Source organism: Chanos chanos, chromosome 4 (genome assembly GCF_902362185.1).
Source record: "Chanos chanos chromosome 4, fChaCha1.1, whole genome shotgun sequence".
Taxonomy (NCBI): domain Eukaryota; kingdom Metazoa; phylum Chordata; class Actinopteri; order Gonorynchiformes; family Chanidae; genus Chanos; species Chanos chanos.
In genome coordinates this window covers 3340586-3368525 of record NC_044498.1, presented here as the reverse complement: position 1 = coordinate 3368525, position 27940 = coordinate 3340586, and the positions used below count along the sequence as shown (strand labels likewise).

The following is a 27940-nucleotide window of genomic DNA, read 5'->3' as shown; positions in this document are numbered from 1 at the left end:
ACCACTCTCAGAACTCTGGTCTTTTCTCTCTGTGTGTATGTGTGTATGTACACACGCATTACCACTCTCAGTGCTTTGGCCTTTTCTCTCTGTGTGTCTGTACACACACATTACCACTCTCAGTGCTTTGGCCTTTTCTCTCTGTGTGTCTGTGTGTCTGTACACACGCATTACCACTATCAGAACTCTGGTCTTTTCTCTCTGTGTGTCTGTGTGTCTGTACACACACATTACCACTATCAGCGTCCGGCCTTTTCTCTCTGTGTGTCTGTACACACGCATTACCACTCTCAGAACTCTGGTCTTTTCTCTCTGTGTGTCTGTGTGTCTGTACACATGCATTACCACTCTCAGAACTCTGGTCTTTTCTCTCTGTGTGTCTGTGTGTCTGTACACACACATTACCACTATCAGCGTCCGGCCTTTTCTCTCTGTGTGTATGTGTGTATGTACACACGCATTACCACTCTCAGAACTCTGGCCTTTTCTCTCTGTGTGTCTGTACACACGCATTACCACTCTCAGTGCTTTGGCCTTTTCTCTCTGTGTGTCTGTGTGTCTGTACACATGCATTACCACTCTCAGAACTCTGGTCTTTTCTCTCTGTGTGTCTGTACACACGCATTACCACTCTCAGAACTCTGGTCTTTTCTCTCTGTGTGTCTGTGTGTCTGTACACATGCATTACCACTCTCAGAACTCTGGTCTTTTCTCTCTGTGTGTCTGTGTGTCTGTACACACACATTACCACTCTCAGCGTCTCTGGTCTTTTCTCTCTGTGTGTATGTACACACACATTACCACTATCAGCGTCCGGCCTTTTCTCTCTGTGTGTATGTGTGTATGTACACATGCATTACCACTCTCAGCACTCTGGTCTTTTCTCTCTGTGTGTCTGTGTGTCTGTACACATGCATTACCACCATCAGCGTCCGGCCTTTTCTCTCTGTGTGTATGTGTGTATGTACACACACATTACCACTCTCAGTGCTCTGGTCTTTTCTCTCTGTGTGTCTGTATGTCTGTACACGCGCACTACCACTCTCAGAACTCTGGCCTTTTTTCTCTGTATGTCTGTGTGTACGTAGACGCGCATGCGTGTTTGTGTGTTAGAGATGTGTCTTAAAAGAGTACTGTCACATGTAGAGAGGATAAAAATGGAGTGTGTGTGTTAGACAAGTTCTGTGATGCATAGAGAAGATAACTCATGGAGTCTGTGTATGTATGTGGGTTTTGTGTGTGTGTGTGTGTGTGTGTGTGTGTGTGTTCATGTGTGAGTGTTAGAGGTGTACTTTGATGCGTAGAGAGAATAACTAATGGAGCCTGTGTGTGTGTGTGTGTGTGTGAAAGAAATAAAAGGAGGTGTAAGTAATGGGCTGTGCTGTTTAGAGACAAAAGAGTGGCCTGATGGGACACTGTTAATATTCAAACACCATACTTCACCCTCACCTTATTATCAGCACTCAGGAAACTGTCAAGGAAACTGTTCCTAGGAGGTTCAAAGACACACACACACACACACAAGCACACACGCTCAGCTTTTCCTGTGGTATTTTTTTTTATTCGACAAGTCCATCCACAGCACAGTAAGACAACACATTAACACTCCAAACATGTCACAGGAGAGAAAGGAGAACAATTCTTGCTCTCTCGCTTTCTCTCACTCTTTCTCTCCCTCTCTCTGTAGCTGGAACAGAGAGAGGAGGAGATGTGCTGTATTGTATGGAAGTGTATGGATGAGTTATTAATATTCATACAACTAATCTTTTTCAAACCCCCATAGTCAAGACATCTCATTCTTCTGAGTCCCACTCAAACACTCATCACTCTTTGCTTTGGATTCCCTTATACTGGGGACTGAGATTTCTCTTTGCCTATGTCTCCCATCAACCTAAACAAATACCAGTGAGAAATTTCAACACAAAAACCCAAGGCCGTCCGATAATATCAATTTATGGCATTGCTGAAATTAAAAGCTTAGATTTAATCATGCTGACGAGTTCCTCACAGGATCCCATAGCCAGCTGAACTGCATGTCATATCATTTTCCACGGCTGGGCCAGTATGGAGCTATAAACGGGCTATTTTTAGAGGCACAGATTGTGATGATACAATATTAATGCGGTTCGAACTGTGCCGGTATTGGAAATCCTGATTATTCCGCCACAGGAACGTATGGAAAATTCCCATGGAATACGTCAGAGTCCTCGGAGAGCCTTCCGTCTCAGAGCCTGTGTTCTGATGATTTGTATTCATGGGAGCTGAAGGAATTCTGCACTCTTCTCTGAGTCACTGGACTGGAGGGGTGTTGGCAAACACACGCAGCAGTACAGAGACAGACACACACACACACACACGCACGCACGCACACACACACAGAGCCCGAGAACCGAGCTTTTCAGATGCCTTCATCATCTTCCCTACCTAGAGCTCCTCTTCATCAAAACACCCACTAACACTAGCTTTGGCCTGTCTGATACACTGTGTTTGTTGGCTTTGTGTGCGTGTGCGTGCGTGCATGTTTGTGTGTGTGTGTTTAAACTGTGTTTTAAACTGTGTTCTCTCATACAGTACTGTTATTCTCACTGTTACATCCACAGACAGACTCAACAGTGGAGACAAATCAATATCAGATACATCCCTGTGTGTTTCATAAGTCTAAAGTCTGAGTGTGTAAAGTATAATGACTCATGTATGTATTTAACACAGAGTAACATACTCAGTATCACACCCAGTGATGAAATGAGAGTGAAGGTTCACTCCCGAGCACCCGCCCTAAGGCTTACAGTTATCAGTGTTCTCTCACTCTCCAACCCCCCCGAATCCCTTTTTTAATGTCCCGAAACCAAAGGAGGATAATCTCCAAAACATTAACCAAACCATTCAATCATCCTGAGATGAGCGTAGATTCCCTGTGTGAGTGCTTGATTGCCGAATGTGTTGGCTCCACTCTTTCTCTCTGTCTGTCTCTCTCTCTCTCTCTGTCTCCCTCTCTCTCTCTGTCTCTCTCTCTCTCTCTCTGTCTCTCTCTCTCTCTGTCTGTCTCACTTCTCCAGTCCAACCATTCTCTCGCTGATCTCCCACAGTCTCTTGGCGGCCTGGTCGTCCGTGGCTTTGGGCAGCAGCTCCTCTTCCTCGCAGTTGGCAAAGCATTTCCCCGTCACTCCCTCCACTTCAGGTGAGCAGGCCAGATAGAGAGGCGTTTGAGCGCCCTCCAGTGGGCTCTTGAAGAACAGCCAGGAGACCAGCAGGAACAGCGGCTTGGCCAGCAAGGGCACGTGGACATGCCTGCCCAGCCTGGTCCTCACGATGCCTGGAGTAAGAGCGTTGACCGTCACGCCTGTGCCCTCCAAGCGCTGGGCCAGTTCTCGCGTGAACAGCAGGTTTGCCAGTTTACTCTGGCTGTAGCAGAAGGCTTTGTTGTAGGACGTCTCACTGTTTAGGTCGTCGAAGTTGATGTGGCCGTACTTGTAGAGTTTTGAGGAGACGACCACCACACGGCTAGGGGCAGAACACTTGAGGAGGTCCACAAGGAGGTTTGTGAGGAGAAAGTGACCCAGGTGGTTCACTCCTAGTTGCATCTCAAACCCTTCCTCTGTCTTGGTGTAGGGGCATTGGTACAGGCCAGCATTGTTGATAAGCACGTCGATCTTAGGCTCCTCCTAATGACAGGGGATAAAAACAGGACTTTTCAACTGTCTCTCTGTGCTTAACATTAATCGCTTTGGTTTTAAGTTCAAAGATTTCTATTATTTTTGACAACTCATAAGCCCAAAGGCAGTCTCCCAAACTTACATATCAGGGTACAATGACATTAGACAAGCTTTAAATTGAAATACGTGCTAAACATTTTTAAGATGACAAATGTGTCAGTTTTCTAGGAAGGTAATTAGTTGGCTCCAAAAACAAGACATGTAAATACCAACCAATACCAACCAACCTTCGGTGTTTGACAATAACAAGCTCCACAATGACACCTCTAAAGCTGACAAAGTAAGCCTATTTTACCTCGGGAATGTAAGAGAAATGTAATTTATAGTTGCTCTCTGAAATACGCCTCTACGCTTGGTTTCAATAACTACACCATGCGTAATTTATTTGCGACTGCTCTGTAAGGTACATTATAATGACAACAATATTGTAGGTTTTGTAATGTGTCTATATAAAATTGCGTGCTGTTTATCTATATAACAAATAATATGCCTATAGGCCAGGCTACAGATGTAAGGTTTCAGCACTTCGGATAGCTCTCGGACCGACGGCGCAAGCGTATGTTCATGTGCTTGCAGTCACCTTAGTTTCACAACACCACCGTTGTTGAAACCAAATACACCGGTAGTGGCAACGATCAGGCATCTAACTGTCCTTATTAACTGCAACCATAAAAATGCCTACCACGCGATATAACACAGTTAACTTTGGGTCTATATGATCGCATTTCCTGCGTCGCAGGATTTGTGCTTATTGCCACGAGCTAACAAACTCACCCTGATGATCTCCTCACAGAAACTGTGCACTGACTTCAGTGAAGCCAGATCCAGCTGCTTAATGACAAGTTCTCCGTGATCAGGACCTGCTTTTTTCTCGATCTCCACTGCTGCTTCCCTTGCCCGCTGCTGGTCGCGGCAGGCCATGATAACACGGGCCTGGAGTTTTAGCAGTTCCGCTGCAGTAGCCTTCCCGATGCCGCTGTTCGCACCGGTCACTATGATTGTTTTTCCACGCATCATTCCAATCGGGTAATGCAGCAACTTTACGGTTTTGCGCCTGGAAAATATTCTCCTTGCTATGAGTAGAACTCCGCCGCCGAGGACAGCGGCTAAAATCACCGCCGCTGACATTTATGCAGAGGTGAAGAGCTTGTTAAGTAAGAAGTACGCGCGACTGCTAATGACTACATAACCCACAAGTCTGTGCTCTTGTAGTTTGTGCCTACTAGGGTATGTTCACGGTCGTGAACCGTCTCAGCGTGTAGCACCATATTACCTTACGATCGAGGATTAAATATCTTGGCGTACCAAACTTGAACACCAAGTCAATGTCCACGAGTTTCCTTATCTCGTGTCACTAAAATGTATTACCGTTACGCAGCTGACCTCAGTATTGTGAAAATAGTTATATTAACTGAGTTAAACCCCATCGAAAGTTGCTGTCGTGGCGATTCAATTCATTCCATTTTGTTCTGTTATTGAGCACTTTCTCCAGCGTCAGCATTTCAGCCTGCAGGGCCGTGAGTGAGCTTTCATGAAATTAAACACGTGGGAGTGGGTTGTGTGTGTGTGTGTGTGTGTGTGCGCGCGCACGCGTTCTGAAGAAAGACAGTCAATTGCCTGCTTGCACGTCTTTTAATATAGAAAACCGGGTGACATTTATTCTTCCTAAAACTGACCACTGGTGCAAAATTCAACATAAAAAACAAACCTCGTCATTAATAATAAGAAGGAGAAGAAGAAGAAGAAGAAGAAAAGGTAGAAACAGAATGGGTGCCTTCGCAGCTTACGCTGCTGGGCCCCCAATGATAATAATAATAATAATAATAATGATAATAATAATAATAATAATAATAATAATAATAATAATAATAATGCAGTCTCTGTTTTAAGCTCAGTTTCTGCACTATTATTACTGTGGAAAGCTAAAAGCCCACAAGCTTTAAAATACCTTTCCAAGGTGCCAGAATCTTAAATACTGTTTCAGCATGGACATCTAAAGTGAATCTTAGCCTACAACAGTTGTGCAATTACAAATACCAAGTCATTTCAACATCAGCACTTTGTCCTGTTACAAATAAATATTAACGTGTAGAGCTAAGATAGAAATACAGCAAGAAAATTCAGTCCTGTTAGTTGATATAAAGTTTAAATGACGCTACAGTATGTGTGTAACTAGACAGAGTGACAGTAAGCTAAACCACAGAAGACAGAGAGCACAGAGCCAAACTGAACTGACAAAGGAGCCAATAAAGGAGTGATTAAGATGAGTGTTTCTGTTTATGTCTGTTGTCGTTTCACTCGTCATCGTAGCTGGTGAACAGATTTATGGCCTCTTAGGGTTGAGTCTCAGCATTTGGATCATCATAGATGTAGCTACCCACTCCGCCAGTGTTCACCCCTAAAAACAAAACAAACAGAAAAGTACATGAGAGTCTTACCTCATACACGCGTATATATACACATACATGCATGCACATATATATATATATATATCTTTTAAATATATTCACACATCTCCGCAGTCATATCCAATGGAAAACGATCTTAGTACCTTTTGGTCCAAACAGGACAGCGTAACAGGGTTTGTGACAGTACGGCTGTCCGTCGTGCTGCGATGAAAACCAAACAGGTAATCGCTCTGTTAGTTAGATAATCAAATCTTTTACATATGTAATGTATCATAGTGCTTTGATTCTACAGGCCTGTTTCTGTGCCTTAACACTCATTTAAGTAATCATGTGACAGGAAGTGATGCATTAACTCCAGGCCTGAAGTGTGGTGGCAGATCTCAGTGCTGCCACAGTACTGCAGTGTGAGTCTCTTGTATGTTGTGTGGTATGACTCACATACACCATCATTTGCTTTGGCAATGAGAGTACGCTAAAGCATTTAGCTGATGCGGAACCAGTCCAAGGATTAGTCGAATGGTCAGTGGCTTGTAAAAGTTTTGATAGGTGTTAATTTTCATAACTTTAATATGCTGTTAATGGTTTATTGAATCAGTGTGGTCTCCATTATATAACCCCCCACCCCCCATCCCTCTGCGCTCATGCACCTACCAGTCCCCCATCCACCCCCTCAACAAAGAGACTCTCTCACACACACACACACACACACACACACACACAGGCAAAGTCTTACCTCAGCATGACTGCCGGGGGCCAGAGTCTTACTGCACCTTTCACAGCGCAGGCATGGCCTGTGCCAGTCTTTTCCCAGAGACGTGACCTTTTCCGCTGGAACACACACACACACACACATATTCACACACGCATTAACCTCAGAACTTCACACTGGGGCCCCATGAGTTTGACTTTGTCCTTGATTCATCTATTCAGGGTCCAGACTACAGAACCAAGACCACGTGGAGCTGGTTTGATTTCTGACATTTCAGCCCTTACCAAAATACACTGTCTTGTTGCAGCGTGGGCAGATGTTTGGCTCTCCAGAGAAGGAGGTGAAGCTTGCAGCTGTAGACAGTCAATCCAACAGTGATTTTCATGAAAATCAAAAAGGAAACCATTCAGTAATAATTCCCTAATATAGGCATGGCAGTAACAGGGGCACCACTACTCATGGTAGTGAAGTAAGAGTTGTAAAAGAAGTACTACTGAGAGTAATGATAATTGCGTAATAGTAGTGGTTGTACTAGTTACAGCGGCAGTGTCAGTACACAGTAGTTGTGGTAGTATTGGTAGTGGTAGCTATGTAGTAATTGCAGTAGTAATATTAATAGTGTTAGTAAATGAGCCCACCCTTCACTGGACCTCTGGTTGGTGCTGGAGCTTTCTTCTCCTCCACCTTGGGCTCGGTTTCCGTGGCGTCGTTGGCAGAGGCATTGTTGACGGGGGTCTCGTAGATGTAAGAGCCAGCACCTCCGATGTTCACACCTAAAAGAGAAACACGGAAGAGACTGCAACACAGACTCCCGCCGATCTCAATCTGATTAAAAGTATTTTTAGTGCCTTAAACATCTGAGTTTCCGTAAGGTCTTTAATGTGTGGGTTTGTTTATCTGATTTGATCTGAACTTGGATTTACATGCTGTGTATTGAAAGACACAGCTTTGCATACGCTTTCATTCTAATGAATTACTTTTGGGACCTGGGGAGAACATGTCCTATTTCTCAGTTACTGCAAATTAGACACATGAGCATCAAAGACCTGAACAGTAATGAGCTGTACTGCACCTTTCGGTCCATAGAGGGCAGCATAGCATGGCTTATGGCAGTAAGGTTTCCCATCATGCTGTAGAGAGATTAACAAAGGAAAAGTTATTCACATGTCTGCACTGAGAAGGCACTGCAGCTAGAGCTGTTTACATTAGTAGATGTAACAGATAAAATACAATAACTTAATGTCTTACAATTCAAATATCTCTTTTATTCCAAATTGACATATTATGGGCACAAAACACCTAAAAAACATCTAAACTATTTTCTAATTCAAGTATCCCAACTTCTTCTCTTGCACAGACTTTAATTTTAACTCCTGGCGTCTGAGAGTTTATATACAAAGCCTGGAGCCATAGTAATGTGTTTGTCAGCATGCCAGCCACGCTACCAGTCAGCTTATAGTCTTCTTTATGGAATAAGACACCACACAAGAGTGATATATGAATCTCTTAACAAACGTGAACATGTTTCTCACCCTCCAAAACCCAACAGTAATAATTTCTCTATCTTTATCTCCATCTTTCTCTCTCTCTCTCTCTCACACAGACATACATTGTCTCTCTCTCTCACACACACACATACATTGTCTCTCTCTCACACACACACACATTCTCTCTCTCTCTCTCACACACACACACACACATTCTCTCTCTCTCTCTCTCTCACACACACACACATTCTCTCTCTCACACACACACACACACATTCTCTCTCTCTCTCTCACACACACATACGCACACTTTCTCTCTCTCTCTCTGCCTCCCTCACACACACACACACACACACACACATTCTCTCACTCTCTCTCTCTCTCTCACACACACATTCTCTCTCTCTCTCACACACACACACACACACATTCTCTCGCTCTCTCTCTCTCTCACTCTCATCACTCTGATATGTCATTTTATTTGCTGTTCACATCTGACTCACCTCTGCATGGCCTCCTGGATTCAAGGTCTTATTACAGCGCTCACATTTCAGACAGAACTTGTGCCAATCTTTCCCCAGAGACGTCACCTTCTCCGCTGCAGAACACAGAATAAAATAATCACAGTGTTTCCCGCCTCACCTCCCACAATGCTATTCCTCTCTCTCTGTCTCTCCCTCTCTCCTAAATCCACTCCTCCAAACTGATCATCTGCAACACATAATAAGAATAATATGTTTCTTATTTGTATTAAAGTTTATACAAAAAGTGAGGTATTTGTTATTTATAGTTTCTGCGCTCCTCCCTTTCTCTGTGGAAAGCCCAGATGCGGAGTGTTATCAGTGACTCTTCTCCCTCTCCACTGAAAGGCATCTCAGACTATGTGGATGAAGCCAGCACACACTTAGCCTCTGTCCTGAACATCATTTGTTACTTTAAACCTCTCCAGAGTAGATAAGAGACAGACAGCGCCCGGCCACGCCATGCCCTGCCACGCCCTTTTCAACTGCTCGACAGTCAGTCTCATGGGATCTGGGGCGTGGGGTGTATGTGTGTGTGTGTGTGTGCGCGCGTGTGTGTGTGTGTGGGGGGTGTCTTGTGAAGCTCTGAGCAGTGGGTTCCATGTTCGTGCAGGTTTGTCTCCATGGTTGCAGAGTGATGTCACCGGGAAAGCACAAACGGACATTAAAGACTGCGCGTTTAGAATTCTGTGACATTTAAAAATTTGAAGGCCGCCATCAGTAATTTCTTCTCTCGTCTCTTAATATTCCACCGCAAGGTTCTTGCGACGACTGTTTATGATTTTTGATTATCCATGAATATAAATTTGAAATGTAAATGAAGTTTGTCAGCATGTAAGACTATATACAGTTAACCTCACGGTGAAGGGTGAACTCTGGTCTGTGCTATGCATTAATAACTCTCCATTGATCTGTCAGTCAAACGACATCACCACAGATATGCAGGCAGGCAACCCTGTACATCGATGTTATAGTCTTTATACTAAGAATTATTTACAACTCTTTGGCCATTATTCACGCGGAGCAGTGTGGCGTTTATTTCTGTTCCTCTCACTGGACTAAACTCGCTCTTAAAAAGCTCAGGAGAAAAGTATTCCATTATAGGTAATTGTAGCAGCGGAGGTGCTAATGGTTGTAAAATAACCCTGAAACTGCAATCATTACCCTGGGAAATCACACGCGTGCTATTTTGCTGTGTAGCATTCTTCTCGCGGTCTCTGCGGCGTGTCAGAGCAAGGGCGGAGGGGGCAAGGAGAGACTGTGATAGAGAAACAAGCTCTTATCTGTTAACCCCACCTCACATTTAGCCAAGAATAACCAGGCCACATGCCTTCTGGAGAACAACACATTTCAACACCTACTAGCAGCCTTACTGTTCTGTGGTGCCCAGTCAGCGTCACACTGGCACAGCAGAGAGTCAGGCATTACCAGCTGCCATAGGAGAGGATCCAAGTTCATGTGTTTTACAGTCTTTCTTTCTTTCTTTTTTTCTATCTTTCTTTCTTTCCGTCAGTTTGTATGTTTATACATCTGTCTCCACGTGTCTTGCATTCTCTCTTTCTCTCTCCCACACACACACACAACTGCATAATCACCTGCATTTTTAACAAGATTTGGACAGATTAAAAAAAAAGAAATAGCTGCAGTTTCTGTTTTGTAGGAACAGTCAATAGGATATAGGAGTCTTCCAATAAAAAAAAGAAAAGCTGACCATTTATTGAACTGGGCCAATGATGAGATGGGCTCATCATGACTGGCGGTACGCGCTGTCCTAAAACGTCAGCGCAAGAGAAAAGCCCTGTGTCACACACTCCAGAAAGACCTTACGTAACACACCTCAGGCTTTTTTTTTTAAACTTCTGATGCAGAGCAGAGGAGAAAAATGGAAGTCTTTTCAGCCCAGCTCACAGGACACTGTGGAATAAAATGACCGGGGCAGCTTTTCAATTGTATGCCTGCCAGCAACAAAGCCTCATGGGAGAGACAGATAAAGAGATTTCAGACTTGAGTGTAAAGCGAGAACAAGTGCCAAGTCGGTGTGAGGGCTCTCTAAAGCTGCATTAACGTGTCCTACCAGATGTTTTATTTTAATTAATTTATTCCAAGTACATCAGTCTGTCAGGCTCATAGTTTCTCTGCGCTTTGTGCCAGGTCTCTGTCGGAAAGATCTAAACAGATACTGAATATTTTTCTTCTTGAAAATGTTTTGAGTGCCTCTTCCCAAGAAACATGCACACACAAAAAAAATATAGTATCCTTCCAAGGAAAACGTAATCTAACCGAGAATAGATGTTTGGTGAATAATTTCAAGAGAAGATGTCGCATTTTTATCTGACGTTGAAGAGAATTCATTTTCTGCTTTCACTGGTAAATCACTTGTGCTCTTCCATCTCATGTGAACAGCTAGAGATGAATGATCCAAACACCAGAGATTTACACAGTCAATCATATCTAAAATGTGAGAGTGATCAGGGGTTCTACTGAAGAGCGAGGACCGCTGAGGACTGAACCAAACAAGACTAAAAAACAAAATAACAACAACAAACTAGCTCATTAACAGGCTGAAAGGCTAACTAACTAACTAACTAACTACCTAATTAACTATTTACACAGGACAGCCAATCTGGGATGGATAAATATATTTGCTGTATTTGAATGATTGTTCCTGCCCCCTTTACCCTTCAGTGATCCCTTTGTGGTCACTGGTTTTATTTTGTCGTCTAAACTGTTCATGAGATGCAGTACCTGTTTTGATATTGCCTCAAAAAATTTGTCCTTTTTTAGCAATGTTAGTTGAAGAGCACCCACTGGTAAAGATTCTGAATCAGATTCCAGGGATAGAGTTCAGAGTTACTCACACCAAGTCAGTAATCTTTTTCATCCAGGTCTGCAGGACAGCACAGTTAGGTAAGTATATACCACTTAACTGAGTGGTCTGGGGGCTGTGTAAGTTTGTCAGTACTGAATTTTCAGCTCTATGATACTGAGGGTTCTGTCCTTTTTGTCATTTTAAGGATAGCGACCATATGCTACATTTAGAGAAAGAGTAAAATCAATTAATCAGTGATTATAGTAACGATAATCTATGCAGAATTTCCATGACTACAAATATTGAGAGGCCACTAGTGTAGCTTTTAATCCTGTAGGCAATATAAATTGCTCGTGCAACGCATATATAACGGTCGTTTCTGACCGAATGAGATGATTTTTGTCACTGATATTCTAAAAAGGTCGCGCACACTCTCTCGTCCTACTGAGAATGTTGGTCTTTGTTTAAAGCACCTATTTCAGGCAAAGGAAACCTCGTAATCTATTTAGTAGCGTAATTGATTAACTTTTTACACGGAGACCAGGTATAGGCTACGTCACCTAAAATGCACAAATGGCAGACGCTACTTTTATTATGGCTCGTTTCTTATGCTTACCTCATCTTTGTGCTCTGTAAGCACTTCGCTATTCGCTAAAATTGTACTTTCTCAGTGAGTTCATTTATACATTCATTTATACATTGATCTTAACCTGTACAAATCACAATAAGCGAGTTAGTAGCTACAAAAATAAAGCGCTCGCGTATTTTGGTGTAAAATAACCAGCATTATAGCTAATATTGCTTGATGGGATTTAGGCCAGCTCTTTCGTCATTTGCATTTCATTTTGCCGCGATCGCTCACTAACACGCAATCTGATTTAGCAGAATCTGGCTGTGAAATATGAGGATTTTGGCTGATAACAAATATCACCCCATTCACGGCCAGTCTTCAACCCGACGTGTTCTCACTCGTGTCTCAGACAACTGCAAAAAAAAACGAAAAAGCATTACTTACCAAAATAAACTGTTTTCTCACATTTAGGACATTTTGATGCCATGTTCCATTGACTTAAGGTAATTTCTTTTCCGTGAGAATAATTCCTTTTTTTTTTTTAAACAAATTTCTCTAACGATTCCTCCACCGCTCTAAATGATGCTTAAATGGATGAAAGAGAGATCGCGCTGCCTTTCAGCATCTCTCCTGGCTCGTCTAGACACTCCCTTTTCGTGACGTCAGCAGGGCGAGCTGCTGAATTTTGGCCTTGTTCCAAATTATTAGCTACTGGTGCCATCCCTCCAGGACATCTTTTGTATAGATCCGATTCGAGTGCTATCGGAGCACGGACTGTAATCGGAGTACGACTGTCCTTACGAGAATGAACTATTTTCAATTATGCGACAATGAAGGCTATTCAGCTGTGACTTTACTTTGAATATCTGACGGTAGTGTGAACAGTTTTAATTATGAAAACACGCCTAACACTGAGACACTCTGACATAGATAGATAGATAGATAGATAGATAGATAGATAGATAGATAGATAGATACTAGGCTACTATATCATTAAAGCCACAGTCATGGTTGCTGTTCTGAAAAGTGTTCCACTGTATAATGTATTCCCCAGCGCTGAACCTAACGTCAGGCCACAGTTGCTGCATTTTTTCCATATAGTACAGTATGCTGCAGCCTTTATTTAAGGTGTGGTTATTTTCAGCCACAATGACTTCAAACAGAAGCAATCAGATCTACACCTCTCTGCTCAGAGCACTCTGTCCCTGAGTACAGCCAATCTCTGTTTGTTTCCACTTTGTATGGTTGTTAGGTTACGTACGCACGTGCACACACACGCGCACACACACACACACACACACGCACACACACACACACACACAGACGGAATGTTAAGTGAAGCTCAATAGACGCTGTGGAGTAATTGACAGTGAACTGAAGAGTGTACGGTCCCCACAGATAGGATGCCCTGCCGGTTTCGTCTACTTAAATTACTTAAATGCTGAAGCACTTCATACCGTGCCTATAAAAACGGAACTCTTGGGACCTAGAGACCTTTATTAAAATCACAGTTCAGAGCTAAAGCAATTTGAAAGTTTTTATATGAGGAGGGGGAAACAGTTGTTTTCTAATGCTTCATCGACATGCAATAACGTTTTGTTTACTGTTTATAAACAGATGCTGTCGTGAAAAAAATATATATATATAAAAAGAGCGACAAGTGGAGCTGGTAGACAGAGGAATGAATGAAGGGAGATGAGTAGTAATCTAGACAAGTCATTTATTTTCTTAAGAACACAGGAAAAAACAGGTGTGTGTATCATCTTAGGACACAAAAATAACTCGTTTCTCTAAACATCGCCTGAATAAGAACTTTGAGGTGGGAACACTGACTTATGAGTCATAGTCATATTGACTCCTTCGACTCATATCAGTCCAGGAAAGGCTAGCTTCCATTTTTAAATTCCATCTCTCCAATGTTGTATACTGACATTCTTATAAACACATGTAAACACATTTGCTGGTATCGACGGAAACAATGTCTATTTTTTTTCCTCCACGGGAGAAGCAGCTTCCTAATTCGACCGGACACGAGGAATGCAGTTATCCCAAACTAAGCCCCGGCAAATTACGTCTGGTCTTCATTTTTTGGCACTGTGAACTTAACGCAGAGGACGGAAAGTGATTCAGTGCAGAGAGAAAGTGGAAAAGAGACACAAAGACATCGAGATTTTGGCAAATCCTAAGCCTAAAGTGTCAACTTTCATTTTTCTCCCCCCAGATTTCCAATCCATCTTGCCCCCCCCCCCCCCCCCCCCCCCCCCCCCGCCAGTAGCATAATCTCTTTATCAGCTCTGTTCAGTTAACTAGATCTTTCCTTCTCTCTTTCTCTTTCTGTTCCCCAACACAATGAGACAATTCCCGATAGCTAGCCGAAGCTTGATCCGACTGCGGACTTGTCTCTTTGGATCAGTTAGTGCTTATGAAGAACCACTAATCTTCACATTAAGCTTATCACTGATTCTCCTCTGTGCCCCCCCGCCACCCTCCCCCCTCCCTTCTCTATTTTAATTCACTGCTCAGCAGGTCACACCAATCATTTGACCCTTTTGGAACTGCATATCTCTCAAGGCCTCATGATAACTAGACACAGTGTCCGTACATGGATCTCATGTGTGTCTCTCTGAAAACTGCCCACGGAGCTGATAGCCTGTAGGCTGAGGACAAGGGAGAGGAGGCACAATCAAGTAACAGTTTTCAAAGTCTGACAAAGAGGAGTCAGAGAGTAGAGAATGGTTAGAGGAAGAGATTCTCTGCTCTCTGATTTAAACATGCAACATCTCCAGACTCATGTCCACTGTTGTCTACAATACACCATTTTAATGGGATAGTGGAAATGTGAATTTGTTGTCAAATTGAATTATTTGATATTGTCTGTCCAGAAAGGCAATAGGGGTCATATTTGAGACGACAACAGTTATCCTGATGTATGGAGTACTGTTCTTAGCTGCCCCTTTGCTCTCACAAAAAGACAACTGAAAAACAAGTTCAGTGTCACAAGTTGAAATACAGTTTTACGGTATTAAGGTTAAGATTCCGTTTAACCATGCTATCAGCTATTTTAGTAAAACACCTGCGCTACATCTGCTCAAGAGCCCCACTATCTGGTGGTGTACTTAGTTTATGCCTTGGACAGCATGTCAAGTGGAGTTCCCTGTTCTGAGAGAAAGAACAAGTTGTCATTCAATCAGAATTCTGTGTTATTTTGCTGAAACAGAGTTACAACGATGTCACAGTGTCCGTTATAGACTGTACACGATAGTCAGTTGCTTTGTTCACTGAAGGCAAAAAAAAAAAAATCAAAACGTTTTTTCGACAAAGCTTTTACTGTGAGAAGTAAATTCATCAGTGATGAAATTACATTATTGTGTCTCAATGGAAAATCTCATAAACTCTCCAAAAAGACCACTTAATCAGATCGGATACGCCGTTTTAAGATTACCTGCTTCGGTGGATTTTTCTTGAGTAGTGTGATAATGACAGTGATTCTGGTTGTAGCAGTGAAGTTCCTACATTAACCAAAATGCACTGCGTATCCCAACGCGCGAACACGTAAAAATGAATACTGGTAGGTTTAGTTTGTAGTCGTGCAGTAAACTTGGTGAGAGAAGTATCGGTCAACATGAAGGAAATTAACGTGGTTCTGTTAATTATTTGACTTTGCTGCAGCTGTAGTAAAAAAGGCGGTCACGTCAATTCTTTTACGGAAATGGCGAGTAAAAAACTGAGGAGAGCAGGCGTTTCGACTGAAATATGTGACCGCCTGAAGCGTCACCACATCGATACTTGTCAGGTAAAAACAAAAGAAAACAAAGTAAAACAAAACTATCCTCTCCTGACGGCTTCACTGTTAACTCTAGCTTAATATCAGTATTAACTGACTACACAGCATCTCAAACGTTCAACTTTTATATTTAAAAGTGGTCTTGTCTCCTGTCACCACCGCTAACTGTACACATTCTGTTATATCAGGATTTCCTGTCCCTCACACCCATAGAGATAATGCGGCTCGCTGGACTAAGCTACGATAAAGTACTGGAAATGCTGCGGACGGTTAGCAAAGCCTGTTCTCCTCCGGTGACCACTGTGAGTAATACGGATATCCTATCAGAAAACAGGAGATAGAAAAAGACGAACAGTTTAGCTACATGCAGTAACGTAGTGTAACGGCATCAGTAATTACAGTGTCTAGCTTCTTCTTCTCTCGCGCGCATCTTGTGTTTTCATGGTGAAATCACAGCTTCGTGAATGACAGCGTCTTGACGCGCTTTGCAGGCGTTGGAGTGGTGGAGGCGGAAAGAAGAGTTGTGTTTCTCCACGTCTTTGCCTGCTCTGGACAGACTGCTACATGGAGGATTACCCAGGGGCACCCTCACAGAGGTAGACACTTTAGATACAGTCACGTCATGTTCCTGATTTCTTGTCAGTTTTACACGGAACGTTGTTTGGAGATAAGCGTGGGACTGTGTATAGGGCACGTCTGTATTTTAAGGCTCAATTGAGAAAAAAAAAAAAAATTGAATTTCAAGACTGTGTCATATTTTGGCCTACTCATGGGCACAACAAAATCAGATCTTACAAAACGATCACGAAACAAAATCTCTATAATCAAAAAATAAGTACACGCAACAAGAATGTTTTATTTTGCTAAACCATAAAACCCGAGGTGTTTTTTTGTTTGTTGTTATTAGAAGGTGCTAACTTAAACATGAGCACTGTAACTGACAGGTGACATCACATGCGGGTGGTGGGAATATGAGTGGAGTGAGAAGGGCTCTCTCTGCCCAGCGTTACCCAGGTCTCTCTGTGGTTTCTGGGTTCCAGGTGACAGGTCCATCTGGCTGTGGGAAGACTCAGTTCTGCATGATGCTCAGTGTGTTGGCGACGCTGCCGAAGAACATGGGAGGCCTGGATGGAGGAGTCATCTACATCGACACGGAGTCTGCCTTCTCTGCGGAGAGGTGTGTTAAAGATCACGATACGCACAAACACACGCACACATACAGACAGACATACACACACACACACACACACTCACAGATGCATTCACCACCTCATTCGCTCATTCTTTGCTATGTACAGTCTCTTTCTCATTCTTGCCATGCGCTGAGCTGTTGTGATCGTGAACAATCAGACGCTCTAAGTCTGTGGGACAGTGGTGAAATGTGACAATAAAAAGGGTAACTGTCAGACCCTCACATTGTGATTGGGGTCACCAAGTAGTGATAAGCTCGGTGTGATTGTTTCACAGAGGGGGAAAAAACAAAAACAAAACCGTTTGTATAGTTTTAGTGATGCCTGTATGTGCTTTTCATACAGACAAATCTCCATATCTACATTGCTGAGATGCCGGGGAGCTGTCTGAGGTTCTCACATCTGTGGTTTTGATACAGCAGTGACCCCAAAACAACAGTTTTCTACATTTTCAAGCAACTAATTATCTGATTTAAGCCTTACATGTCTGCGATGAAGGTATCATCCAGTGAGAACAAAAAGGGGAGGAGTCAATTGTCGTAAGGTCATAATATAGGCCTATTTGAAAATAGCACAACTATGACTTTCACTTGTGACTTAACATGCATGTGAGCAATACTCTGGGCTTTTGTAACTCTGGTAGCCGACAGAGCGTTGAACATTAACAGGCCTGTTCAAACTGCCTCATATATGCTGACAAAATGTCCTTTTTTTGTTTGTTTATTTATTTAATTTCTTATTCTTGTCCATTTGGAAGCATCCAGTGATATATTTGGGTTTTCATGACAAATACCCATCCCCCAAAGATGCTGCTGGAGTTTTAACCTCTGCAAGGTCAGCACCGCTGAGATGTGCACACAGGCCCCCCCACCCCAAAGCTGTATCTTTGTGTGTCAGACTCACAGGGGTTTGCACAGGGGGGGCTCTCTGACTGTCACCATGCATCAGTCTCATGGAGACAGCCTGGAGTGAGTTTTCCGACTGTATCCATGTGTCCGCCCTGAGCAAAGGCCTCTGTATGTCAGGCTGGTAGAGATGGTATAGAATGAGTTCTCTCACTCTGTGTGTGTATGACAGGTTGGTGTGGATGGTCTGTAGTGGGTTTATTGTTTGTGTCTGTATGACAGGTTAGTGTGGATGGTCTGTAGTGGGTTTATTGTCTGTGTCTTTATGACAGGTTGGTGTGGATGGTCTGTAGTGGGTTTATTGTCTGTGTCTTTATGACAGGTTGGTGTGGATGGTCTGTAGTGGGTTTATTGTCTGTGTCTGTGTGACAGGTTGGTGTGGATGGTCTGTAGTGGGTTTATTGTCTGTGTGACAGGTTGGTGTGGATGGTCTGTAGTGGGTTTATTGTCTGTGTCTGTGTGACAGGTTGGTGTGGATGGTCTGTAGTGGGTTTATTGTCTGTGTGTGTATGACAGGTTGGTGTGGATGGTCTGTAGTGGGTTTATTGTCTGTGTGTGTATGACAGGTTGGTGTGGATGGTCTGTAGTGGGTTTATTGTCTGTGTCTGTATGACAGGTTGGTGTGGATGGTCTGTAGCGGGTTTATTGTCTGTGTCTGTATGACAGGTTGGTGTGGATGGTCTGTAGCGGGTTTATTGTCTGTGTCTGTGTGACAGGTTGGTGTGGATGGTCTGTAGTGGGTTTATTGTCTGTGTCTGTGTGACAGGTTGGTGTGGATGGTCTGTAGCGGGTTTATTGTTTGTGTCTGTATGACAGGTTAGTGTGGATGGTCTGTAGTGGGTTTTCTGTGTTTGTGTCTCTTTTTTAACAGGCTGGTGGAGATCGCCCAGAGCAGGTTTCCCGATTATTTCTCTGTGAAGCAGCGGGTTGTACAGATGGCCGAACGTGTCCGCCTGTTTCGGGAACTTACCTGTCTGGATGTCCTCAACAGGTGACCCTGGCAGCAAACTCTGACCTCACTCATGACATCACTATTACGTTTGTTTGAGTTTTTTTTGTCCTGTCTGAACAGCTTCTCTCTTTTGATGTTCCCATATATATATATCAGTAAAATAAACGGGGTTTTTCTTGTTTGCTTTGGTTTCTTTCTGTTGCTTCACTGAGATTGTTTTGTGTCCAAAGCCTGATCGGCTGCTGTGTTGCTGGTGTTTCCTCCGTAGATTGGAGCGTCTGGAGGAGGACATTATCTCTTGTCGGGCAGGGCTGATCATTCTCGACTCCGTGGCGTCTGTGGTGAGGAAAGAGTTTGACACTTCGTTGCCGGGAAACCTAACACTCCGTAGCAACCTCCTTGGCAAAGAGGCCGCTACACTCAAATACCTGTCGCAGGAGTTCCGCATCCCAGTAAGACTTATTTTGTGTGTGTGTGTGTGTGTGTGTGTGACTGTGTGTGTGTTTGTGTGTGTATACGCATCAAGGGTGAGATGTTTGCGTGTGACATTTCTTGTGTTCCAAAATGAGTCGTCTCAGCCATCACTGCGGCAGGAGTGTTGCATTTTGTCCACCAGGGGTCTCTCTTAGGATCATTGCCTGTGTTTGATTTAGAACAAACACAGGTCTGGAATCAAGTAAATTATCCTTCTGACAGCAAAGCAGAGACTGAGCCAATGTGTACTTTTACTCAGCCAAGGAGACAAAGTTTACAGTGTTTGCCGGGACATTCTGCATAGCTTTTCTGTATTTTAAAGTGTTGCTAAACTGTCTTTTATGGCAGCATTCCTCAAACTATGGGCCGGTCTGCGACGAAGAGACTGCAGGTCTGCAGAGCTCCTGCCGCTGCGCTAGCCAAATTGTGCTCGGTGCTTCTGTCACTCGCCAGGTCCCCGCCCCCTCTTGACTGAACTTACTTGCTTTGAAAATAGTAACATTTTATTCAGGATTCTAGAACGTGAAGCGTTCCTGCCCACCGGAACTTACACCCTTTGTTCTCTCAGTCATTTCAGAACTCATTCAATCGCACGCTCTTTGAGCTGTCGTTTGGGGTCGTGGCATATTCCAAGCAAGCAAGTCTAGTTTCCTTTTTTTTTTTTTAGGAAACAATTAGCATCTAATGATATTACCTTAAGCAAAAGACCAGAGGCAGAAAACATTGCCCGTTTATTTGTAATTATGACTCATATTATATTAAATTTAGCTTCATTTCCGGCGATAGCTTCCCCCCAAAGCCAGTCTGTGTCATTTTCCAAACCATGCTAAGCAACGAGGCTGTTAAACCATCGAAATTGCGCCGGCATTTAGACAAAGCACGCACATCTCAAAGACAAATTGGCAGATTTCTTTCAAAGGAAAAAGGATGAATTGGCTAATTAAACTAAAGTACTTATAAACAATTTGACGGAAAACGAGGAACTTGCAGAAGCGTCATACATAATTTCACACCGCTTTTTCAAAATGCCAGGCTCCATTCACGATGGGGGAGAAACTCGTTATGCCCTCGCTAACCAGTGCTTGCTCTGAGGTGTTGGGTCCAGCTGCTGCTGCAAAGGTGAGGGAAATCCCTCTGTCAAGTGACAGTCTGCCGTAGAATTGCCGACGAGGCAGCCAGCATTGGAAACGCAAATCTTAGAGAGAGCAAAAACATCAAGCTGGTTTGATATTCAATTCGATGAGAGCACTGATATTTCCAGTGCAGCCATGCTTCTGGAGTACATCAGATATGCTAATGAAGGCCGGTTCCACGAGGATTTCTTGTGTTGTAAAGAGCTGCCTGGAAGCACAGCTGCTGGGGAAATATTTCACGTGCTGGACGAGTACATCACAGGGCATTGGTTGCTGTGGGAGCGTCGTGTTGGGGTCTGTACGGATCGGGTAGCAGCGATGGGGGGATGTAGCTAGAGGAAAATCCGTACCTCCTTCAGCTCAGGCGACACACTGTGTAATCCATCAAGAAGCGCTTGCCTCCAAACATTTGTCCAGAGAACTGCGCGAAGTTCTCAGCCAAGTGGTCTGCATCGTGAACGTCATCAAAGCCAACGCAACGCACGCCCGATGATTCGCTGCCTTGTGTAATGAGATGGATCTTTAGCGTGCTCACCTGCTCTTACACGCCCACGTTCAGTGGCTGTCACGGGGTAAGGTGGTGATCAGAGTCTATGAGCTGAGACATGAGAGTGAGGCGTTTCTTGACTCACAAACAGGCCAGTCTTGCTAGCTGCACATCCGCACGACCAGGCCTGGGTTATAAAGCTCGCTTCTCTGTCCGAGATACTGGACCTTTTAAACCAGCTAAGCCTGTCCATCCAGGGCAGGCAGAGCATGTGACATTTTTCAGGCCAATGACAAAATCACGACCTTTAAAAAGAAGCTCTCTGATTGGACTGACAGAGTTGGATAGGTGTGGGTACGATATGTTCCACTGTGTGTCTTCTCTTGTTGACGAGGGTGTGCATCTGGAACCAGTGTCAAAAGTTATAGTTCAGCGCCTCAGCAAAACACTGCGTCGCTTCGAGTTGTACTTCCCCTCAGTATCCCATCTCAGGCAAAAACAAAACCCTTAAGTCTGACATTACTGGACCCCAGGACAAAGAAGTTTGAGAAAAGCTGTTTTATGGAACCTGAATGAAGCAGGCACTTCCTATCTTCGATTTACTAGCACCTGAAAGAAGTTCAGTTGTTGTGGTTTGGTCCGAAAAATCTTTCTGAACAACTGATTTGTCCTGTATGGGGTAGTCTAGAATTAGAGTGTCAGATCATTTCATATATTTGGACACTAGAGGGCAGTGGTTGGCTGTTATTGGGGCAGAGTACATGGGCCCCAGTTTGGAGACAACGATGTGTTCTGCCAGGTGCTGTTTTGATGACATGTCTTTGCCATCGTCTTCACAGCCACAGGAGAGAGAGAGATTAGCCCCATGTGGCAAAGCATACGTGAGGAGTAGGACGTGTGTGTTTTAACAGGTGTGTCCTGTGTTCTGAGGTTGATCTGTTTGCCATAGTGTCTCAGGTGGATGTCCAGAGGTGACAGGGGGGAGGTGTCAAGGTGCCCGAACCCTGGAAACAGTTTTTCTTTAGAAGCAGCGGAATGAGAGTCTGTGAGTAAACGACGCCCGACGGCCAAGAGCGACCGCGTTTTTCAGCCCACGCCCTGACAAGAGCCCACATCACCAAACACTCTCGCACAGAGCTCCGAGCATCATTAAAAAGGTTCAGATGTGTACAGTTCATTAAGTTACTTTTCCAAATGGTCTTAATAATCCCTGAAATCTCTCAGGCAGCGCCAAATGGCCCAGATGCTCTCAGCCAATGACTTTAACTGGGCTGTCTGAGATTAAAAAGGCCCAGAGTCTCTCAGATGGTGCCGTTACATGTCCCTGCTCTTCCTCTCGTCGACATATTAAAGCCTGTAATCAGTCAGTTCGTGAAACTCTAATGAAACACTCTGACACCCCGAAGCCAAAATGAACAGACTCTATTCTGAAAGTCTCTTCTCTCTGATTTTCATTTGCCTGTAGATTATTGTCTTTTTTTTGTTTTTTTGTTTTTTTTTCATCACAAGACACTTGTTTTGAAGAGTCCTTAACAACCCATGCTTTTCCTTGTTTAGAACCTCCAGAACCCCTCTCTCTGTATTTCTGGTTCTCATTTAGAACCTCCAGAACCCCTCTCTCTGTATTTCTGGTTCTCATTTGGAACTTGTAACACCCTCTCTCCATTCAATTCTTTATATAGAACCCCAAATTCTCTCTCTCTCTCTCTCTCCTCTGATGTTTTTCTCCCGTTTACAGATGTGTATTCAAACACATTTTCCCATGTTCCACCTGACTGAGCAGATTAATAATGAGAAACTGAGGTGAATAAACAGGCCCAGTGTAATGACTCTCACTCCAGCCCCGTAGTTCAACACGGCTGGGCCCCTTTCCAACCTACACAGAACATTTCTCTGCAAAATAAGTCGGTATATCGGTAGCTGTGTGTTTCTTTGAAGATCATAATGTTTTCTGTTCAGTTTTGTGACATGTCTGTTGTCCTTAGACAAACAAAACCCATGTGAAGGTGCTGGTATGTTTGAAATTACTTTGATGCGGTGCCTGTTTGTGAGAGAGAATTCATCCTGTTCTCAGTGCATGTGTGTGCTTGTGCGTGTGAATGTGTGCTTGTGCGTGTGTATGTGTGTTTGTGTGTGTGTGTATGTGTGTGTGTGTGTGTTGTGAGTAGGCATCTGCAGTCGTGTTGTAATGTGGAGTCATTGTCCTCACTGTCACTGATCAGTGGCAGGTGACAGGACACTTTTCTCTGTCAGTCGATACCGGCCTTGGGATGATCTGTTGATTGTTTCAAAGACTGTGTCCAAAGTCTCTGAACACCTCCTGATGCAAACTCTCCTCCCCTCCTCTCCTCTCCCCTCTCCCCTCCTTTCTCCTCTCCCCTTTTTTCTCCTTCTCCTTTCCTCTTCCCTCTCCTCTCATCTCCTCGTTTCTCCTCTCCTCTCCTCTCCCCTCCTTTCTCCTCTCCCCTTTTTTCTCCTTCTCCTTTCCTCTTCCCTCTCCTCTCATCTCCTCCTTTCTCTTCTCCTCTGCTCTCCTCTCCTCTCTACTCCTCTCCTCTCCTCACCAGGTTGTCTTAACCAACCAGATCACCACACATGTGAGTGAGAAAGCAGCTTGGAATGATCTGGAAGGTAAGAATAACATTGCTCTGACACAAGATAAATGTGTGCCCACTCAGCCCAGTTTACCCATTAGCCCTGAATCCCAAACTGTGTTAATCATTTGTGTGACAGCTGTGGTTCACCGTGGGCGGGTTGCGTGGGCACGCTGGTTTTGGGAAATGATCGGTTTTACTTTTCGTTTTAATGCGCTGGGAGCGTTTTGGAGAAGTGATGTCCTGGGCTGTTTGATTTCCAGCTGTGCGTGGTGATGCTGGCAGAGCTGAGGAGTGTTGCACAGAGGGGTCAGGAGTGGGAAAGGGCACAGGGCGTCTGACTGGTTTACTCCACACTCCCACACCCTCTTCATCTCTGTGTTCACCTGTGAGCTGTGTCCTCTGCCACAGTACACATACAGACAGACATACATACAGACCGTGGCTAATCTTTCAGTGTGTGCGTGTGTGTGTGCGTGTGTGTGTGCGTGTGCGTGTGTGTGAGTGTGTGTGTGCGTGTGTGTGTGAGTGTGTGTGGTCAGAGAGCTCTGAGTAAGCAGATAGGACTGCTGTTCTCTCACAGAACCTTACGCACTCGAACACACACTCATGCACGCACACGCACACACACACACGCGCACACGCACACACACACACACACACACACACACAGAATTGTCCTGTAACCAGACCTGTCAGACACCTCTCTCATCCGACCTCCTTTTCTTTCCCCTGAGGAGAGAGCTGTATCCTGTCTCTCTCTCATTCTCTCTTTCACACACACTCACTCTCTGTCTGTCTGTCTGTCTGCCTCCCTCTCTCTCTCTCTCTCAGACGCACTCACTCTCTGTCTCTCTCTCTTTGACACATTTTCTTTCTTTCTCTCTCTCTCTCTCTCTCTCTCTCTCTCTCTCTCTCTCTGTCACACACACACACACAAACACTTTCCTCTTTTCTTTGTCTGTCATCTACTGGCTCTCTATCCTCCTTGTTTAACTGTAAGTTTGTACAGTGGTGTGAATAAGAAACGCAGTGGAAGTTTTTTGACAAATCAGATTTCTCACTCGCACAACCCTCATCTCTCTCCCTGTCCCCGTCCCTGTCCTGGGACAGAGCTGTAGGATTTGGGACAATGAGGTGTATCTGATTCACCTCCTCTCCACACCTGTAACCAGACACAAATATTGCCTCCTTTCCCCTGTGTCTCCCTCCTCTTTCTTTCTTTCTTTTTCTTTCTTTCTTTTTCTTTTTTTTTTTTTTTTTTTTTTTGTCCGCAGCCACGGTATCACCTTTCCTCCTGAGATCTCCTCTCTGTGGTAAATACGTCAGCCGTCATGTGTTTTTTTTTGTTTGTTTTTTTTGTTGTTGTTGTTTTGGAGCCCTCCTTTGTGCTGGGCCCTACCTGGCCGCACAGCTGTTAGCGATGAGCTGCGGACTGAGAGCTCTATGTGTGTGCGCGTGCGTGTGCGTGTGCGCGTACGTGTGTGTGTACGCGTGTGTGTACGCGTGTGTGTACGCGTGTGTGTACGCGTGTGTGTACGTGTGAGTGCGTGTGTGTGTACGTGTGTGTGCGCGCGCGCGTGTGTGTACGTGTGTGTGCGTGCATGTGTATGTGTGTGTGTGTGCGTGTGTGTGGGAGATGGATGCTCTGGTCACCTCAGCGTAGTGCCACACTCTTGACCCGGTCACAGTGCTGCCGTGTGCAGGGAAATCTCAGGGCTTCTCACATGTCATTTTCAGAGCGTGTAGGCAACAGATAAACACACGTTTCATTCCTGCAGCACAAGCTCTTACCTGGAACCACAGGCAACAGGTAGGTTAGCAGAAGCTCAGGTGTGTTCAAGCACAAATTCATAAAGGCTGATGTGGTTGGCCACACACACACACACACACACACACACATGCAGGCTCCATCAAGCCTGCCCTGTTTCAGAGCACAACAGTGACAGTGTGTGTGAGTGTACTGAGCTGCATCTGTGTGTGTCTCCCTATTAAAAAAAAGTCAGTGTTATTTCATGGCTCTTCCTGAAGATAAAAGCCCTCTGCTCACTGTGAATAAATGCTCTTCAGTTGTTTTTTTTTTTTTTTCGTTTTTTTTTGTGTGTGTTGGCAAGAGAAAACCGCTGATGTGGTGGTTCAGTCTTCCCTCCTGTCTTTCCTTTTTTCTCAGTTATCAGAGCTCCTGTTCTCTGATTGGATCTCTGTCTGACCTCGTTCTGGGAGGCCTCAGTGCCAGCAGTGAAAACACACACACACACACACAGACACACACACACACAAACACACACAGAATAACCAACTCATGCTTCTTATTCAATGAAAGATCATTAAAAAGAAAGGTGAGGGGGCAACAACAAAAAACCATATTGTACTCAGGCTTTTGAGGAGAGTTGACTATTGGACGTTTATTATTCCGAATAGTCCGAAACAGCTATAGTTAAGCAAATATGTAAAGCAACAACACTTAGTGATGCCTGTCTCACCGCAGTGCTTCCAGTCACAACAGTGAGTCAACAGTAAACGGTAAACTCTGTCAGCAGTCAGCCTTGTGTCTCTGTCTGAATCTCCCCTTCAGTCTGACCAACACTGTGGGCTTTTGAAGTCATCTCAAACCGCTGCTGTTTCTCACCATGGCAGGTGTTCTCTCTCTCTCTCTCTCACTTTTTCTCTATATATCACTCTATCACGCTCTCTATGTCTCTATCTATCTCTCTGTCACTCTCTCTCTCACTCCCTCACACACACACATGCACACACATTGTGCCTTTTATTTTAGAAGGGAGAGAAGGTTGATGAGGGTGAAAAAGATGAATGTAAATCAGAACAGCCTCCATAGAGGAGAATTACACTTTTTCCATTTGGAGTTAAACCCAAGCACTTGTCCTCTGTTTCCACCACTCACTGCTTTGGCTTATCTTGGCTTTGACTGTGTGTGTGTGTGCGTGCGCGTATGTACATGGACGTGCGTGAGTGCGCGCGTGCATGCATGCATCCATGTATCCATGTGTCTGTATGCCTGTCTGTGTGTCTTTGTGTGTGTGTGTGTGTGTGTGCGCGTATGTACATGGACGTGCGTGAGTGCGCGCGTGCATGCATGCATCCATGTGTCTGTATGCCTGTCTGTGTGTCTTTGCGTGTGTGTGTCTGTATGTTTGTGTGTGTGTGTGTGTGTATATGTGAGTGTGTGTGGAGGGCCGGATTTGATGCGAGAGCCTCTGCTGGTCTGGTGAACAGCCCTCCTTTGTCTGTTCTCTTCAGTGTCCCTGTGTGGCAGAAGCGTCACTCGGTCCTCTGGGTGGTGATAAGAGACCCACTGTGTGAGAAAAGAGAGAGAGATAGAGTGACTTTCCATCCCCTCACGCTGTTCTTTTTATTTTTTTTTTTCTTCTTTTTTTTTTTTTTATCAGCATGCGGCTGGGCTTTCCTGTCACACAGTCATCATGCAGTTCTCAGACTGCTTAAATAGAACCTGCTCACACACACACACACACCCACACACTCACTCACACGCACACACACACACCCAAACACACAGAGGGGGGGAAAAAAGAACAGGACAGAAAGTAGGAGGAGGTTGCAGTGAGTGTGAAGGATGAGTTGGGAGATGATGGGCTGAGAGTGTGAGAGGACAGAAGTAGAGAGAGAGAGACACACACACACACACACACACACAGGTTTGATGTTCTTCTCGTGTTTATCCCATGCCTGCTGGGTCTACTGTAAACAGAGAATGTACTCTCTCAGACTCAGTGTGAAGGGAGAGTGTGGTCTCTAAAAGGCCAAGAATCCCCCCCGTCTGTCTGTCTGTTGGTCTGTCTGACTGTCTCACTCTCTTTCTTCAACGTGCACACTTTTCATGCATACCTGTTAAAGCCATGCATCAGTATGTGTTCTGAACAGTGAATTATTACTGTTTTTTTCTTTTTTTTCTTTTTCTTTTTTGACTTGGAGAGACCGTTCAGTAAACGGTGTATCGGTGAAGGGTCCGCTGCGTTAACCTCCAGTTAGTGGAGCCCTGGCGTTGGAGATTGTGGGAAAGTGTGAGGCTTGGTGCTGCTGTTTAGAGGGAATACAGTGTTTGTGTTGGAGAGCCGGAGGGCCCCGGAATAGCCAAGGCAGGGCTGATGGGATGGACCCGGGTCTCTGGGGTCCCGACACTGACGGTGTATGCGATCTGTTTAGTCTGACTTCATCTCAGTCCCT

At 44.4% G+C, this 27940-nt stretch overlaps 3 protein-coding genes across 4 annotated transcripts in view; 1 reads left to right on the top strand and 2 right to left on the bottom strand.

Annotated features, from left to right (window-relative positions):
* Positions 1-3044: 3044 nt before the first annotated feature.
* rdh14b (retinol dehydrogenase 14b) lies at positions 3045-4841 on the bottom strand. The gene is made up of 2 exons (XM_030771125.1): positions 4488-4841; positions 3045-3662 (listed from the first exon to the last, which is right to left on the bottom strand). Exons 1-2 carry the CDS (start codon positions 4839-4841, stop codon positions 3045-3047), a joined length of 972 nt encoding a protein of 323 aa, XP_030626985.1.
* A 1205-nt stretch (positions 4842-6046) lies between these two features.
* On the bottom strand, positions 6047-12705 carry crip2l (cysteine-rich protein 2-like). 2 transcript variants are annotated; one of them, XM_030771200.1, is made up of 8 exons: positions 12663-12705; positions 8821-8915; positions 7903-7960; positions 7469-7603; positions 7115-7183; positions 6855-6949; positions 6265-6322; positions 6047-6111 (listed from the first exon to the last, which is right to left on the bottom strand). In XM_030771200.1, exons 1-8 carry the CDS (start codon positions 12703-12705, stop codon positions 6047-6049), a joined length of 618 nt encoding a protein of 205 aa, XP_030627060.1. The 2 variants fall into 2 exon arrangements, with proteins under 2 accessions (XP_030627060.1, XP_030627062.1); XM_030771202.1 differs by lacking the exon at positions 7469-7603 and having other exon boundaries at positions 7115-7176; positions 7893-7960.
* A 3222-nt stretch (positions 12706-15927) lies between these two features.
* Positions 15928-27940, top strand: part of rad51b (RAD51 paralog B) — a 32179-nt gene continuing 20166 nt past the window's right edge. The window contains exons 1-7 of the mRNA XM_030772553.1: positions 15928-16011; positions 16191-16304; positions 16494-16598; positions 17043-17179; positions 18969-19088; positions 19318-19501; positions 23711-23774. Coding sequence (XP_030628413.1) covers positions 15928-16011; positions 16191-16304; positions 16494-16598; positions 17043-17179; positions 18969-19088; positions 19318-19501; positions 23711-23774 — 808 coding nt within the window. The remainder of the gene's footprint in view (positions 16012-16190; positions 16305-16493; positions 16599-17042; positions 17180-18968; positions 19089-19317; positions 19502-23710; positions 23775-27940) is intronic.